Source organism: Pituophis catenifer, unplaced genomic scaffold (genome assembly GCF_029215685.1).
Source record: "Pituophis catenifer annectens isolate HBS135680 unplaced genomic scaffold, rPitCat1.0.hap2 SCAF_6, whole genome shotgun sequence".
NCBI classification, from domain to species: Eukaryota; Metazoa; Chordata; class Lepidosauria; order Squamata; family Colubridae; genus Pituophis; species Pituophis catenifer.
Genome location: NW_027256886.1, coordinates 39071013 through 39088163, shown reverse-complemented (window position 1 = coordinate 39088163; position 17151 = coordinate 39071013). Strand labels below are relative to the sequence as shown.

The window sequence follows — 17151 nt, the reverse complement described above, 5'->3', positions numbered from 1 at the left end:
CATTTGTTTGTTTGGTTGCTGATAAATCAATAATTTTTCATTAAATCTTAACTTTTTGACATATAATTAAAAATCCATTCAGTTGTTGAAACTTTCCTGAACTTTGTAGTAGCATGTTAGGATGTTATATTGAATATGGATAGTGATGCATTGAATCATCCTTCCTTTTTCACTGCACCTGGTATTTTATTTGAAGTTTGTATAGAGTTTACAACATTTGACACAGTTATTTAGTTCTTAATATCTTATTACAGAGATGGCATAGAATTTGCATTTAAATATCAAAATCAAAAAGGACAGGAATATCCACCTCCTAACCTTGCTTTCCTGGAAGTACTTAGTGAATTTTCATCTAAATTATTACGACAGGACAAGAAAACTGTGTAAGTAATACATTTTGCTGATTGTAAGCAACTTTATTGATAAATGATATGCGAAGTAAAAAGTCTGGTTTAATTGTACATCTACAGTAATTACAATTTTTATAAATTTATTTAAGAAAGTGTTGGCATTGAGGATTGTCTTTTAAATTGGCATCGAGGATTGTCTTTTAAATTGGGAGAAAAGCCGTCTTCCCAACAAGTCTATTGGCAAGAAAAAAACCCTTTTGCTAAAGAACTTAAGATATGGGGTTATTAGCATAAGAAAAACATGCCATCTTTTCCCCTCCATGACTCTGTCTTTGTAGATCAAATTTTACATTATGAATTTTCCTTATATTTAGCCTGTTATGTGTGCTGTATATTTTGTGTTAAAAATAGTTGCTACAAAAAAATATTACAAAGAAAACAAAATCATTTGTAGCTGCTTAGACAGAAAATATTTTTTTTTAAAAAAAAGCATTTTCACCTATGGCTTTGTCAAGCCTTGTAGCATTCAATAAATCTGTTGTACACTGGCCAGACTCATTTGTGAGATGGGCAGCCATATAAATATAATAAATAAATCTAGAGACATATAAAACTATATGTTAGAAGAAAATAATTATGCTTGTTATAATTTCTATTGTTATAATTTATCCAGACATATGGGAAAAGAAAGTATATAAAATCACTCTGTGACTGTACTTTCCAGATCATTTTTCATGTTACTCATGTTATAGATGTAAAATTTCTGCAATTTATTTTTCATTCCCTCCCCTCCCCCAAAAATAGAAATATATGTGATATTCCTTGTTATATCGTACCACTATTTACTGATCTAAATTCATTTTATACTATGAGAGCATACAGTGCAATATGTGTGAAGTTATTTTCTCATACTGTTATCCTATTTTAATTTGTTGAGTTAAAAAAAGACCTGGAGGACTTTTTTAAAAAATCTGAGCTTTCACTTCTGTGGTCTTGAAATAGAGTCATTTGCAATTGTGTTCTGAAGGCTTTAGAGTGTTCTTCTGGAATACATCTTTTAATACGTACATGTCCATTTAATTTCATATTTCTTGATCATTTAGATTTAATAGTTTTATTCAATCAATTCTTATGTAAATTAATATGTTTCGTTAAGCTGCTATAATGTTAGCCTTGAAAATAAATAGCATGTATGTAGTGTCTGATGAATATATTTTTATCCACAAATAATTGAGTTATATTTCTAGCCCCCTAGAAAATCAGAGCAGATCTAACTCTTAAATCAGGAGTATAGATTATAGATAATCCTAATGCAAGGAACTAATAACTATTTAAAATAGAAGTTACATTGTAGCTATAGCTAGCTATTTTAGTCATTTGTTTATACTCTTCTCTCTTTCTCTTTTCCTACCCAGTCACACATATTTGGAGAAATTCCTAACAGAACAAATGATGGAAAGGAGGGAAGATGTATGGCTTCCATTGATTTCCTATAGAAATTCATTAGTGACAGGTGGTGAGGACGATAGGATGTCCGTGAATAGTGGAAGCAGCAGTAGCAAAACTTCTTCTGTCCGAAATAAGAAAGGTCGACCTCCTCTTCATAAGAAAAGAGTTGAAGGTAAATGTGCCTTTAAAGATTATGTATTGTAGTCAGAATGTTAAATAAAATGACTTATTCATGATTTTATTTGGTTCAAATAGTTTCTGAAAATTAAGCTAACATTTGTTTTTGAACCAGTGTATCTTAACAACAGAGTGAAATATTATTTCATTAATGCTTTTCTCGGACAGAAATAAAACAATACAGGTAGTCCTTGACTCATGACCACAATCAAGCCCAAAATTTCTGTTGCTAAATGAGATGGTTGTTACATGAGTTTTGCACCAATTTATGACCTTTCTTGCCACAGTTGTTAAGTGAATCATTGCAGCTGTTAAGCTAGTAACATAGTTGTAAAGTGAATCTGGCTTCCCCATTGACTTTGCTTGTTAGACGGTCGCATCATCATAAATACGAGCGAGTTGCCAAGTGCCTGAATTTTCATCATGTGACCATGGAGATGCTGCAACGGTGGTAAATGTGTCACGATTAATTTTTTTTAGTGCCGTTAAGAGTTTTGAACAGTCACTAAACAAATGGTTGCAAGTCAAGGACTATAGACAGATTTGTGATCTTAGTAGTTCTTTGCAGTTAAATTATGCAGAAGATACATTAGGATATTGCCTTTTAGCATAAAGTGTAATGCAGAATATGGAAAAGGAGTAAGCAGTAAAAACAATTAAAATTGGAAAAGAAAACCTAAGTGCAAGTAATTTACTACCAATAACGTTTATTCTTCATTCATTTCTAGCCTTGAAAAAACCATGTTTGTTTCTACCACATGCATACAGACTCATATATTGCTTTCTGTGCTTAAAACATTTCACTTTTTTCTCTTTTGAGTATCTTATAAATTCTATCTAGCCATGTCTGGAATTTTTGGATTTCCCAATTTGATCCTAATCTCTTCAACCCATGTAACCAAACCCATTTTATTATTCAATTAACATTCATTCATTGCCTGATTATTATTATTATTATTATTATTATTATTATTATTATTATTATTATTTTGAGATCTTAACTCTTCTTGACCTCACATAGTTTTTAATTAACCCATTTCTATTGCAGTTATTTTTCTCCTATAATACCAATGCTTCTTTCAGCATTCCAAGGTGGGCAGAAATATGCTTTTTTATCCAACAGTGTTTATTTATTTTAAATAATATTTATTTATTTTTTATTTTTATTTTTAAATTTATATACCGCCCTTCTCCCTGAGGACTCAGGGCGGTGTACAGCCAGAATGAAAAAACATGAAATACAAATATTAAAAACAATTAAAATATATAAATTTGGCCCAAAATTAAAAATACAAACCAATTAAAACATTTAAAATTTCTTCTTAAGCCAGCCCGGCTTGCTGGAAAAAGTGGGTTTTAAGGGCACGGCGGAAGGCACTAAGGTCTTGGATTCTCCTTATCTCTGGGGGCAACTGATTCCAGAGGGTAGGTGCCCCCACAGAGAAGGCCCTCCCCCTGGGAGTCACCAGCCTACATTGATTGGCTGATGGCACCCTGAGGAGGCCCTCTCTGTGGGAGCGCACGGGACGATGGGAGGTCATCGGTAGCAGCAGGTGGTCTCGAAGATAGCTAGGCCCGATGCCATGGAGCGCTTTAAAGGTGATAACCAACACCTTGAAGCGCACCCAGAAGACCACTGGGAGCCAGTGCAGCTCGCGCAGGAGCGGTGTTACATGGGAGTGCCATGCTGCTCCCATCACTACCCGCGCTGCTGCATTCTGGACCAGTTGGAGCCTCTGGGTTTTCTTCAAGGGGAGCCCCATGTAGAGAGCGTTGCAGTAGTCAAGGCGAGAGGTGACGAGGGCATGAGTGACTGTGCACAGGGAATCCCGATCAAGAAAGGGCCGCAACTGGCGAATCAGGCGAACCTGACAAAAGGTCCCCCTAATTACAGCTGTCAGATGTATTTATTCTTCACAACAGACAATATGCTACATATTACCATCCACAGAGCTCATTGCACAACATTTCTGCATACATTTTCCCATGCTTTATAAAAATTTTACAAAGGTACACAAATTAATCTACTTACATCAATTATTCACTCTTTAAGTAAAATATGTTTTAACATTCAATACAAATCATTCAGATTCTCATACAAGGGAGCAGCATCTGCATGCAGAAATGCACCCATATTCACATCTCCAACTAAAATGGTCTGATGTCATCACAAATATTTCTTAAATATTTATTCCAAAATATATTAAACAGCCCCAAGATCTTTCTTTTAATGCTTCCTGCTGAACTATTCATTAAGCATTATATTTACTTTAAAACATGATGTATGTCCATGATACACTGCATTTTTACATAAGCAACCAAATTTCAATTCCATATTCATGCAAAGCATGAATATAATTCAAAGCTTTGCATAATTCAGATCTTTTCACTTTTTCATATTTTTGTAAAATGAAGAAATATACAATAAACTTTGCTTCTCACATTTACATTTCTCAATTACTTGCTGCATTTGCTATGTATCTTCAACGTGCTTTCAGTTAGAATTCTGCTAAATATTTTTTCAGGCATGCATAATAAACTAATTCTTCTCTTCCATAGTTTTATTTTTAATTCTTTTTCATTTGCTGGAACTCTTCTTCAGCCTTCTTCATTCATTTCCAATAAAATCATTCCACATTTTTCTTTTGCCGTATAATATCATTCTTTCATTATTTTTTCAGCTGTCATCCTGTTGTATTCGCTTCCACATTCTCTAATATTCCACCAACCACCGTACTTCCCTCTAGTGTTACTCCACATTCTTCAGTTTGTCCAAGCAACTTCCAGTTTCTCTTCCCTCACATTAACTCTCATTTATTTTGTTGGGAGATTATTTTCTAATTATGGATTTAGGCATACACACACACACATATACACACACACACACATATATAATACCCACACCTACAGTGCATTCAGAAAGTATTCAGACACACACACCCTATATCTAAAATTCTGTTTTCACTTTGTCATAATGGGTACTGAGTGTAGATTAATGAGGAAAAAAATGAATTTCAACTACTATAGAATCAGGCTGCAACAAAAAAAATTAACAGAAGTGAAGGGGGTCTGAATACTTTCTGAATGCAGTGTGTGTATGTGTGTATGCTGCATTATATTTAATAAGCTTTTTCCTGTTGGAATTGCATTTCATTAGTTGCTTGCTTTATTAATTAACCAATAATAAATTAAGGTTGATGTGTTTATTGGAATAAAATCTGGAAAAGTTGCTACATAAATTCATCTTAATGTTAAATTAAATAGAAAATTAGAGTTTGACTTTTTTAAAAAAAAAATCTGTTCCAATCTATATACTGTTAACCACATAATTGTACAAAATTGCTTACTATAATAATTTATTGTTATATATCAGATGAGAATCTTGAAGGCTCGTGGCTGAATAGAAATGACACCATCCAGACCCCAGGTGCTCTACAAACACCTCAGCTCACATCAACAGTGTTGAGAGAAAACACTCGACAAATTGGAGAGCAAATACCAGAGCATGAGTCAGAACCTGGATCTGAACAAGATTTTTTAAACAAGTATGTACCAATGAAATATTTCTTCAATAATAGGAAATTAATATTAAAATACTGCTGAAATTAAGATTTCAACAAAAATATCTTAGATTTAGGAAAGTGTAATTATTCAAATGCAGTCATTCTGTGAAGTTCAGAATGTTTTAAAACGGGGTCCCCAACCCCCAGGCAACAGCCTAGAAATGTTGGGGACTGCTATTTTAAAAATAAAACTAGAGCAATTAGATATCATTTCATTTTCCAGAGGCACCCATAGTTGAAAACATCCCCTTCTAGCTACTGGTACCTATTGCCACCTTTAAGACCACTACAAGAAAAGAAACATTTCCATTGTAATTAATTCCAGGAGACAGGGGAAGACACGGGAGCTGAAGAGTTGGACACAACTTAACAACAACAACCAATCAGTGCTATCTATTGATATCATAGTTGCCAAATTTCTTTCTCTACTACATTAGTCTCCCACCCAACAGAGGAGGCCCAGACTAGGATAAGACCATATGTCTTCCATATGTCACCTGTATTCTAGAGTGCATTCTAAAGGTGAACCAAAGACAGATTTTTCTATATATGCTCACAGCTATCTTAATTCCCTGTCCCCATAAGGATATTTCTCACCTAGCTACTGGTACCAATTCCTAGAAATTCTTCAGTGAGAGGTATTATGAATCTGACATTTCATACTTTGTTTCAAAAGGTTCCTTTACAGCTTCTCCAGTAAGTGAAGATAGGAGTTCAACTAGCTAATATGCTTGGCTATAGATAATCAGGAACTGCAGGATCTTGCCTTATACGCTTATCATGCCTGCACTTTTAAGTTGACTAATATTTAATGAACCATCTCTGTGTCATTGAAACTTTTCATCATGTTAGGGATCAGTGTAAATATTTGGTCCTCCATCTGATAGCAAATTCCAGTATTATGGAGCTAGCAAAATCCCAAGAAAATCTCACACATAGTGTCTGTAAATAAGGAGGCGATAGAATGGGGATAATGAGATTGACATACTGCACAGATAAAAATTACTAATTGTAATTGGCTGACTACCAGCACTTCCCCAGGGAAAAATTGATTACTTTTTCTATAGTTGCTAGATGATAGCAGAGAAATTGGCTATATATTTATGCCTTAGGCCTGCAGTGGCAAAGCAACAAATTAATACTGACAGGCATGAAAGTCAGAGGATATCAGTAATCATAACTCTTTGGAGACATGTAGTTCCAATCTTCATGATTAAATCAAGAGGCTAGTGCGAAGCTCTTCTATTTGAGGTTGAGGGTTTCTTTAATGAAAACACAGATTGTCCTCTACATACAATACAAAAGTTTAAACCACTGCTACATAGATAGATTTGTATGTTTACAAGCAGAATATTTAGTGCAGCAGCCCCCAACATTTTGGGCAGCAGGGACAGGAGAGAGGGTTTTTTTGTTTCACATGCTGCCTGCATCCCACGGATCGGGTTTTGCTTGTTTGCATGGCCTGGTTTCTGGCATGCCGCGGCCCGGTGTTGATCCATATCCCTAGGAATTCCTGGATCATAACTATCCCATTAATCACCACATAATCACCATTGCATGAAGTGTTACAGTAGAGATGTTTATGGTATACGTTCTCTACCAGATGTATTTCTGTAGAAGTGGAAAGGCACTGCTTCCATTTTTTCTTCTAATTATACAATATCAAAACTGATTGAAGTGCATATCCTCATTCTTCACAGTGGCCATGCCTACCTTGGTTTACTTCTATAGTAGGTCTGTCCCAACATCATTACCAGCATCTCCCAGTTATTCCCAATCTCTTATTGAGCCAAATTTTATTCTAATTTTGTTATCCAGATCTCACTACATTCAACCTGTCTGCCAAGAAAATCTAATGGCATTGGGATAAAATAAAACAAATGTTTATTTTGATCAGAAAGCCATCCACACAGAATGCTTGCATGGAAACAGTTCTTATTTGCTGTGCTTGCTCATGTGGGATTCATGTTTTTTCATTCTTCATCTCCATAAGCATTATGAAAACCTTATTTTATTATTATCAGGACTAATATTATGAGAACAGTGCTACTTTTCATGCACCAGTTAAGAGGTTTCTGCGGTTTTTTGATCCTACAGTTAAGCATTTGGACAGCCAGTGCTTTTATGAGTAGGCAATGCCAGTGCAGCCCTTCATGAGAGATGAGGTTGTCTCTCCATGAGTAGTCTAGTTGACCAGTATTGTATTTGTCTCCTCTCTGCTCTATGTGTCCTTGGATCAGGAGGAGGAGCTTCCTTGCCAACTTGTTGCAGCTGTGGCTCACCTCACTCAACCTTAGCCTATTGCTCATCCGATCAACCCAGCTGAGGCTGCTTTATTAGGCTAGCATTCTCTGAATCCCAATCCTGACCAATACTCGGCTCCACAATTTCCTCTGCAGAGTCAAGCTTTCCCTCTTCCTCTGAAATCACATTTGGAGAGGGGCCTGGGGGTAGTAGATCCATGACAGTGGTCAAAGGAACTACCACCAAAGATGGTCAATGACATGAGGAGTAAGCCTTTATGTCTTTATGTATATTACATGGCAGCAGAAATCCTGCGAAAACAGTCCTTAAACTGTAGAATTTTCCAAAGAAGATATTGCACAGGTGCAAATACTGTATACAGTATCTCTATATTCACAGATGATCTTTTAAAAAACTATAACCAATTCTCAGATGTCAAATTCAGACAAATTACTTAATATTTAGTGATGATAAAAATTAGCAGATTTCAGTATTTACACTTAGCTCATTACATTACTATAACCAGTCTGTTATCCCAAAGGAGCACTTACATGTGGTTATCCTCCCTACTTACTCTCAAATAATTAAAACAATATAGTGATTTGTTTAGTTTGTTTGTTTAGTTTATTCAATGAGTTACAAGCATAAGGATGTAAGTATAAGATCCCTGATCCTATTCTGAAACAACTAAATAGTTTTTCATTGTGAGGTAACATTAAAATAATGTTAAAATTAAATCTTCATATTATGATTTTCTAAATTTACTCTTAAGTCCTCAGATGCAAATATCTTGGTTGGGTCAGCAGAAATTGGAAGATTTAAGTCGAAAGGACAGGACGGGAATGAACTACATGAAAGGAAGAAGTGGTGTGAGACATACAGTGTAAGTATTCAGTAGGAGCCAGGAATACATTTAAGTGTCTTATTATTTTAACAATTAATGGATAAATATTTCTCTAATTTGTACTGTATGAAACAACATATATTTCGGATTGTCTTTAATACCTTGATTCTGGAGCACGCTAGCCAAAATTATGAAATATCTGCATCTTGTGGAACAAAATATTTGTCTAAATATTATTACAAATATTTACAAATATTTGAATATTTATACATATAAAGTTTAAAATATAAAAATACAAAGTATTTATAATATAAAGTATTTACTTAAAACAAATTTTAAATATCAAAGCAAGTCTAAATTGCACTGAAAATAGAATTTCTAAGTTAGGATATGCCTATAATGGGAACTGTGTTCTGAGTTCAGAACAAGACCACCACCCCCAAACCAATTTTTTTAAAAATCCCCTAAGTGTTTTGAATGTGACATAAGCAGAATTAAGAATAAGCCTTTACAGCTCCAAGAATCTGAACAATTCTAACTCTCATTAGAAATTTGTAGCTGAGAAATTCATGAAGCTAAATAACTAATTTCCCTAGGAATTTAGGTACTATATTTAAAGGCCAAGTGAGGGAGTGTGTTTTTGATCTTTCATACAAGTAAAACTTTTTGGGTCCATTATTTCCTCCACAGTAAGAGGCTATTCTGGGAGAAAATAGAGTAGTCTCCCAGTTTAAAATCCAGAACCGTAACCACTAAACTAAAAGTAGCTTATGGGGACAGTGACAGTAACAATTAAATTAAAGCAAAAAAAACAAAAACAAAAACCAAGCTTTCCAATATGGCTTAGGGCCCAGGTATTTACGAGACCGCCTTCTGCCGCCAGTAGCCTCCCACCGACCAGTACGCTCCCACAGAGAGGGGCTCCTCAGGGTTCCGTCGACCAAACAATGTCGGCTGGCAGCCCCCAGGGGGAGAGCCTTCTCTGTGGGGGCACCGACCCTCTGGAACGAGTTGCCCCCGGAGATATGGCGGATCCCAGATCTGCACACTTTCCGCCATGCCTTTTGATACCATCGACCATGGTATCAAGCTGCACTGGTTGGAAGAGTTGGGGGTGGGAGGCACTGTATTACGGTGGTTTTCCTCCTTTCTCTCCGACCGGTCGCAGTCTGTGTTGACAGGGGGGCAGAGGTCGACCCCGAGGCCCCTTATATGTGGGGTGCCACAAGGATCGGTCCTCTCGCCCCTTTTGTTCAACATTTATGTGAAGCCACTGGGCGAGATCATCCGTGGTTTTGGGGTGGAGTACCATCAGTACGCTGACGACACCCAGCTGTACATCTCCACCCCAGACTACCCCAACGATGCCCTTGAAGTGATGTCTCACTGCCTGGAGGCCGTACGGATCTGGATGGGGAGAAACAGGCTCAGGCTCAACCCATCCAAGACCAAGTGGCTGTGTTTTCCGACGTCCCGATATAGTCAGCTGGTGCCATCGCTGACTATTGGGGGCGAAGCATTGGCCCCCACGGAAAGGGCTCGCAACTTGGGTGTCCTCCTGGATTCACGGCTGTCTTTAGAAGAGCACTTGACGGCCGTGACCGGGAGGATTTTTCATCAGGTCCGCCTGATCCGCCAGTTGCGTCCCTTTCTGGATCGGGACTCGTTACGCACGGTCACTCATGCCCTCGTCACCTCCCGTTTGGACTATTGTAATGCTCTCTACATGGGGCTCCCCTTGAGGAGCACTTGGAGGCTCCAACTGGCGCAGAGTGCGGCCGCGCGGGTGGTGATGGGAGCGACGTGGCGCTCCCATGTAACGCCTCTCCTGCGCGAGCTGCACTGGCTCCCGGTGGTCTTCCGAGTGCGCTTCAAGGTTTTGGTCATCACTTTCAGAGCACTCCATGGCTTAGGACCTGGCTATTTACGAGACCGCCTGCTGCCACCAATAGCCTCCCACCGACCAGTACGCTCCCATAGAGAGGGGCTCCTCCGAGTGCCGTCGGCCAAACAATGTCGACTGGCGGCCCCCAGGGGGAGAGCATTCTCTGTAGGGGCACCTATGATCTGGAACGAGCTCCCCCCAGAGATACGGAGGATTCCGGATCTGCGTACCTTCCGTCGCGCGCTTAAGACGTTCCTATTTCATCAAGCTGGCCTGACCTAAATTTTTCCTCTTTTTAAATGGAAATTTTAAATTTGGTTTTAATTTATTGGGGTTTTAAAATGGTTCAGCCAAATTTATTTAATTAGTTTTATCTCTATTTTAAATTTTGTATCTATATGTTTTATTTTATAGCTGTTCACCGCCCTGAGTCCTTCGGGAGTAGGGCGGTATACAAATTTAATAAAATGTAAATGTAAATGTAATGCCTTAAAGACGTTTTTGTTTCATCAAGCTGGGCTGACCTGACCATATTTTTAAATTGTTTTAATTTTAAATTGCTAAATTATGGGTTTTTAGTATGGGGGTGTTTTAACTGTGGGCCAAATTAATTTAATTGGTTTTTAATATTGTTTTAATTTTTGTATTTTCTGTATTTTTTCTGCTGGCTGTTCACCACCCCGAGTCCTTCGGGAGAAGGGCAGTATAATAATAAAAATAAATAAATAAATAAATAAATAAATAAATAAATAAATAAATAAATAAATAAATAAATAAATAAATAAATAAATGTCCTTCAGTCAATATCTACTGATATATTTAAAAATATTCAAGAGTATTATGTTCAGTAGTTTCTCAGCAGAATAAACATGACTGATGGATGAGCTGTCTATTTTCCTTCTATACATCTTCCCATGCTAATTCTTTTTCAGGGAGTCAAAGACCCTCTTTAGCAGATTTGAAAACCAGCATAAAAGGAAGGAGAGAAAGGAATTTCCCTTAGCATAAGTAAATAAGTAAATAAATCTGGTATGTCAGACTTTGTTATTCATTATTCATCTTTTTGTATTTCTCCTGTCTCCCAACAAGGCGGGGTCTCATGGAGGATGATGCTGAGCCCATCTTTGAAGATGTAATGATGTCTTCCCGAGGTCAGCTCGAGGATATGAATGAAGAATTCGAAGATACCATGGTTATTGATTTGGTCAGTAATTTTATCATTACAATTTTTTTTTTTTGTTAAAAATGTGGCTACCACTAAAACTAAAAAACTTAAAATCATATAAATAGCACTGTCTAAGTATCCTGCTATAATGTGAAGTGGGTGAGAAATAATTATTGAAACAATTATTTTCTTATGGGCCTGTCAACCAATATATAGATAGGTGTTTTTCATGTTGTTATTTCAGCCTTGGAACCTTTAAAGCTTATAATATAAAATCATGGGTTTGAATTCTCACAACTTCTTTCATCTTTTTTAGTTTAAAATGATCTGTATAAAGGATTGGTACAAATATAAATGTATATGCCTAAACTCAACTGACAAAGACTTTCTTTACAGCCTCCTTCAAGGAACCGACGGGAAAGAGCTGAATTGAGGCCAGATTTTTTTGATTCTGCAGCTATCATTGAAGATGATTCAGTAAGCTTTTGAACAATATTATTTGTGATTTAATGAATAATTTTCTACAGCCTAACTTTATTTTCCATTGTATTTTCTAGGGATTTGGAATGCCAATGTTCTAAAATCTGGTGAAGACATTATACAAATTTGGAACTCTGTTCTTTAGAGCTCAAGGCCTATATACTGTGATAGCTAATATTAAAACCACATTTTGATGTGATTTGGTTTGATTTTTAACCAAATGATTAAGGTCATTTCCTTTTTGTAATGACAGAGAAGAGGAGCTTCTGAATGAAACAAATATTGGCCAATCAGTCAACTCAGAAAGGCTGACCTACAAATCATTTATTTTCTCTGTCCTTGACAGTCCTAATACAAGTTTTTTTCTTGGATAGGGAGAAGCTTTTAAATTAAGACTATACAGTTCTACATATGTTTTCAGAAAACATTGAATGAAAACAAAACTTTTTAACTTTATTTTTCTGCTGTACAACTTCAAAATGTTTTAACATTTGCCTTTTTATGTTTTAGAAGCTAGCCATTTTTATTAAATTTATGCCTGTCAGCCATTGACCAGCAGCGATGCTAATCAGCAAGCCATCCTGGTTGGAGAAGTGTTGTTAAACACACTGAATATGACTAGCAGTATGGTACACTTCTAGATCTTCTCTGACCATTGAGAGCGGAACAGTCTTACAAAAGATGTTAGAAGTCAGATGTGTGCATCTCTGCCAAAAAGTCAGATTCTGAAAAGAAAAAAAAAACAGATTTTATACTTCTGAGAAGATTTATTTTTATTTATAATGGGGCATAAAAATAAGAGATGTCCATGAAGCCACTTTTCCAACAGATGCTGTGTAACATTCATTTTATATAGCACTAGGGGAACACACAAACAGCACATTTTCTATTGGTACTTGTTCTGTGCATTTTTAGCAACTTATACCAGCAAATAAAATATTCTCAGTAAAATAAACCAGTGGTTCTACAGTAATCTATTTGCTGTTTCTACTACCTATTTCACTCCTCATCAGACCTGAGGTACAAAAGCAGCAACTTTCTTATGAAGCATAAATCACAAAGGGAAAAGTGGGGGTGCGGGTGGGACAGGAGCGGGACAGGACACTTACATTTTCAAAGCAATTTTAACTGTACCATAGAGAAGTGTTTATCTTTCCATGCCGTAAATATCCTTTTGTGCTATTTTTGTAAATTAATTTTGCCAATTAGATTTATTGTATGTGCTGCATAGAAATTGTATTTAGATGGTGACGTTTTAAGCTTACAATGGAATACAGCTACAGTCTCAGTGTTAACTGTGCATTATTAAGAGTAATTACTATATGATCTTTAAGCAGTTCAATCCAAAAAGTAATAAGCTGAATCATTGTTCTAAGAAATTTTCCATGGTGTTCAGTGATCTGGTCTTTTATTCTGCTTAAATATTACAATTCTTCCTGGTAGCTGGTAATGTAGTTAAAGGATTTTTTCTTCACTTCTTGTGAGCGTAGCTCCAGCTAATAAGAACATCTGTTAAAATGAGGCCAGACTAATAATCTCTTTTTTCCTCTTTTGGGGGAATTTGAATGTAAGAAACTCAGAAGCTGACCTTAACTCATATTTGATACATCCACTGTAGAAGTGCTTTTATATAACAAGTGCAAAACAACTGTAGTCTTCTCTCTTTTTAAAAGGTCCTTTAATGAATTTAAATTATATTTAATGCATATCTGTTAAAACTTAAAGTTTTAAGATCAAATAATGCTACTTTCATTTAGCAGTTGAGACTTTTACCTCTAATATTTGTACTTGTCTCAAAATTATGATTACCAAAAACATTTGACCCACTAATTCAGCCATTCCTTTAATGTAGCTGTTTAGAAATTTTAAAGTTGCTAACGTCACTGGGCTGGTGCTTCAGGACAAAGTACAAGTTCTCTTGAAAAAGTGGTAAAAATTATTGCAAGTAGCCCTTCAGTTTGATGGGCAGAATCATGCTGTCCTTGGTTTGAACCCAACATAGGCAAGTCTTGCGCCCCATCACCCTTAAGATGAAAAACTGAAATGTCATTGATCATTACAGAATTCTGTGAAACAAAAGCTGTTTGCAAGCAAGTTACCTCCAATGGGTTTCCAGTTTAGTTTTCAGTCAGTAGGGTTTTTTTAAATGTGTCTCCTTGATTGGTTTTGCTAGTAATTCTGTAAATTGTACATTTACAACATGAGGGTTTTTTTCCTTTTGTACAATTTAAAACTGATGCTTCACTTTTCCTTTAATAAACTCCTCAAAATCATATGTCCAGTAGAGTCCTTTCCACAAAAGCATTTCAAACTAGTGCTTTCTCCTCCGTTTGCCTTCCATTTAAAAAAAATCTTATAGTGAAGCTTGAAAAGCTGGATTCATTGCACTTGTCATGATTACTTATGTTACTGCATGCCCATTTCTAGGAAAATATAATATTGTTTTCTTTTTCAGTGAAAACAAAAAATGTTTATGATCCCTCTGTATCACAGATGTGGAATTTGGGCATACTATTGCTCTGGAACATTCTGTAGCTCAGTTTTCACAGGAAGTATTTCCTTATTAAAAGCCAGATCATATAGTAACATTGTAAGAAATCCCTTTTAGGTAATAAGTAGACCATTGTTCTTCCAGAGTTTTCCATATTTATTCCATCTTTTAAGTTATTTGGTTCATTCCCTTTATTAATTTTTGATTGAATGATCGACTACATTTTTATCTTTTGGTATTTAACTTTTGACCACCCTCAGAGTTAGGTTATAATAATTATTTTCCTGTAAAGGTACTGTGGCTTGTTTATGGACTTTATGGTACCCCAAACTGGATACAATGTTCTTGGAAGATTCTGATGCAGCATATAGAAGAGTGATTTTCATGCTTTTCATTATATTTTTGTTGATAGTGCCTGGGGTTGTATTTCCTTTTTTGAGGGAGTGGGAGAAGAATAGCAGGCCATCAGAAGTTTGGTTCATGTTCAGCTGATTTTCCACTATCTGTAGATATTCTTCATGCGTACTGTTGCCAAGTATAATTCCTCCCATCCCATATTTATACCTTGATTCAGCCAGCATTGTATCTATCCAATCCCATTTTTGTACAGCAAATGGCCTCTCTGCCATTAAAAGAAAAGTACCAGTTTCATCATAGTCAATTGATTTGATTTTAGAATTGTCAACTTTTTTAAAAAATGATTTTTTTTGTACAAATGATTGTGTGTATAATTGAACAAAAATTGCTGCTTGGTGGAGCTTTTCTGTTGTGCTAATGCCACATCTTTCAAATCCTCAGGTAACGTTTTGTTCTATTTTTTTATCTTCGAAAGTGGTAATTTTAACACCTTTATATTTATATGATGTGATAGTGAATTATGTAGCTTTAGAAATGGCTCACTCTATATCATGGCATGAAGGCAAGGTTATCTTATAGCCACATTCTTATTTTTATATTCTAGTTTGTACTAACATAGCCTAGTTTCCGATTTCCATGTTAGCCAGGACAGGCTTAAGAGGTGTTATTATGGACTCCCTGTTACTATGTTACTCATTAGATTGTTGCTACTATTACTATTGTTACATTGTTTTATCTGCATAGTTCCGAGTACCATCCATGTTCATGCCTGTTCCATTAGAGCAGTGATGGTTAACCTTTTTGGTGCCAAGTGCCCAAAGTGCGGGCGTGCCTAAACCCCCAAAATGCCTGCCCCCACACATGCGCCCCCACCCCATGCATGTGCATCCTCTATGCATGCACCCTGCCCCCCCACGCATGCGTCACACACCCCGTGCCCCGTTCTGGCTTCCAGGTTGGTGCAGGAGGCTTCCAGAAGCCTCCTGTACCAGCCTAGAAGCCAAACGGGGACACCACATGAGGCCCCCCATGGCCCATTTTGGGCCTGCACCAACCTGGAAGCCAAAATGTGGTGCTGGGGGCCTTGTGCGGCGCCCCAGAGCCCCGGTTTGGCTTCCAGGTTGGTGCAGAAGGCTTCCAGGCCCAAAACGGGGTGCGGGAGGGGGAGCACACTCAAACCCCCAAAATGCAATGTGTGCACGTGTCCCTGCGCATGCGTGCACATGTCCTCCACATGCACAGCAGACCCTCTGGCTGGCGGGAGGTGCATGCACATGTGCACTGGAGCTCGGCTGGAGCGACGGCTGGTGTGCCCACAGAAAGGACTCTGCATGGCACACATGCCATAGGTTCGCCATCACAGCACTAGAGCAACAGTTATGTTGACTGCATTCATTGGGGTTATCCCCTATCCTGATACTGCCATTTTGTAAACTAAAACCAACTAGATGTTCAAACTAAATGCAGAGTTTAGGAATGCTGCCTTATTGTTCATGATATCTTAATTGAACTCCTTTTCCTCACTCTATTTACTCTCCCATATTTTTGATGCAGAGAAATCTTGATGAAAATAATAAACTGCTTACCTGTAACTTGGCTATCTGTACATCCATATGAACCACCAACTTTCCAGCTCTTGGTTTTGGTTTTCTAGGACCACAGTGATAGTCCATGAATTGAGACATCAGTGTGATCTAGCTTTTCAGGAAATTGACATTTTCACTAGAGGAACAAACTTCTCGCTTTTATGGTGTAAGATTCATGTATTTTTACAAAAGGGTTCTAGTATTCTGTAATTATTCTTTAGTTCTGCCGTGTCCTAAAGATCTGACATTCCACTGCCCTAGTTCAGGAGTTTTGCCAAAATTGCAAATTCTATAGATTTACAGAAAAAATACTTGAAAGTACATCATGCTGATTGGAAATTCTAGTTTTGTCCATATCTGGAGGATACAAGGTTAGAAAAATTATTGTTGAATGAATATTCATTGTCAGTGCCAACTGTTAATTTAGAATCTTAAGAAACTAAAAGTTTAATTATATTTTTGTCTGTAAGAGAAATAAGAAACTTATCTAGATTCTCTCCTTCATATGAACATGTTCAAATTGGATTATAAAAAGGCTGAGTCAATATAACTTTTACAAG

At 36.8% G+C, this 17151-nt stretch overlaps 1 protein-coding gene across 8 annotated transcripts in view; it reads left to right on the top strand.

The window, feature by feature from the left end:
• STAG1 (STAG1 cohesin complex component) overlaps positions 1-14430 on the top strand; it is a 209895-nt gene extending 195465 nt beyond the window's left edge. For all 8 annotated transcript variants that reach the window (XM_070946333.1, XM_070946336.1, XM_070946334.1 and 5 more), the window contains 7 exons: positions 255-383; positions 1766-1971; positions 5350-5521; positions 8556-8666; positions 11602-11716; positions 12074-12154; positions 12235-14430. In XM_070946333.1, coding sequence (XP_070802434.1) covers positions 255-383; positions 1766-1971; positions 5350-5521; positions 8556-8666; positions 11602-11716; positions 12074-12154; positions 12235-12258 — 838 coding nt within the window. In that variant the 3' untranslated portion in view covers positions 12259-14430. The remainder of the gene's footprint in view (positions 1-254; positions 384-1765; positions 1972-5349; positions 5522-8555; positions 8667-11601; positions 11717-12073; positions 12155-12234) is intronic.
• Positions 14431-17151: the final 2721 nt, after the last annotated feature.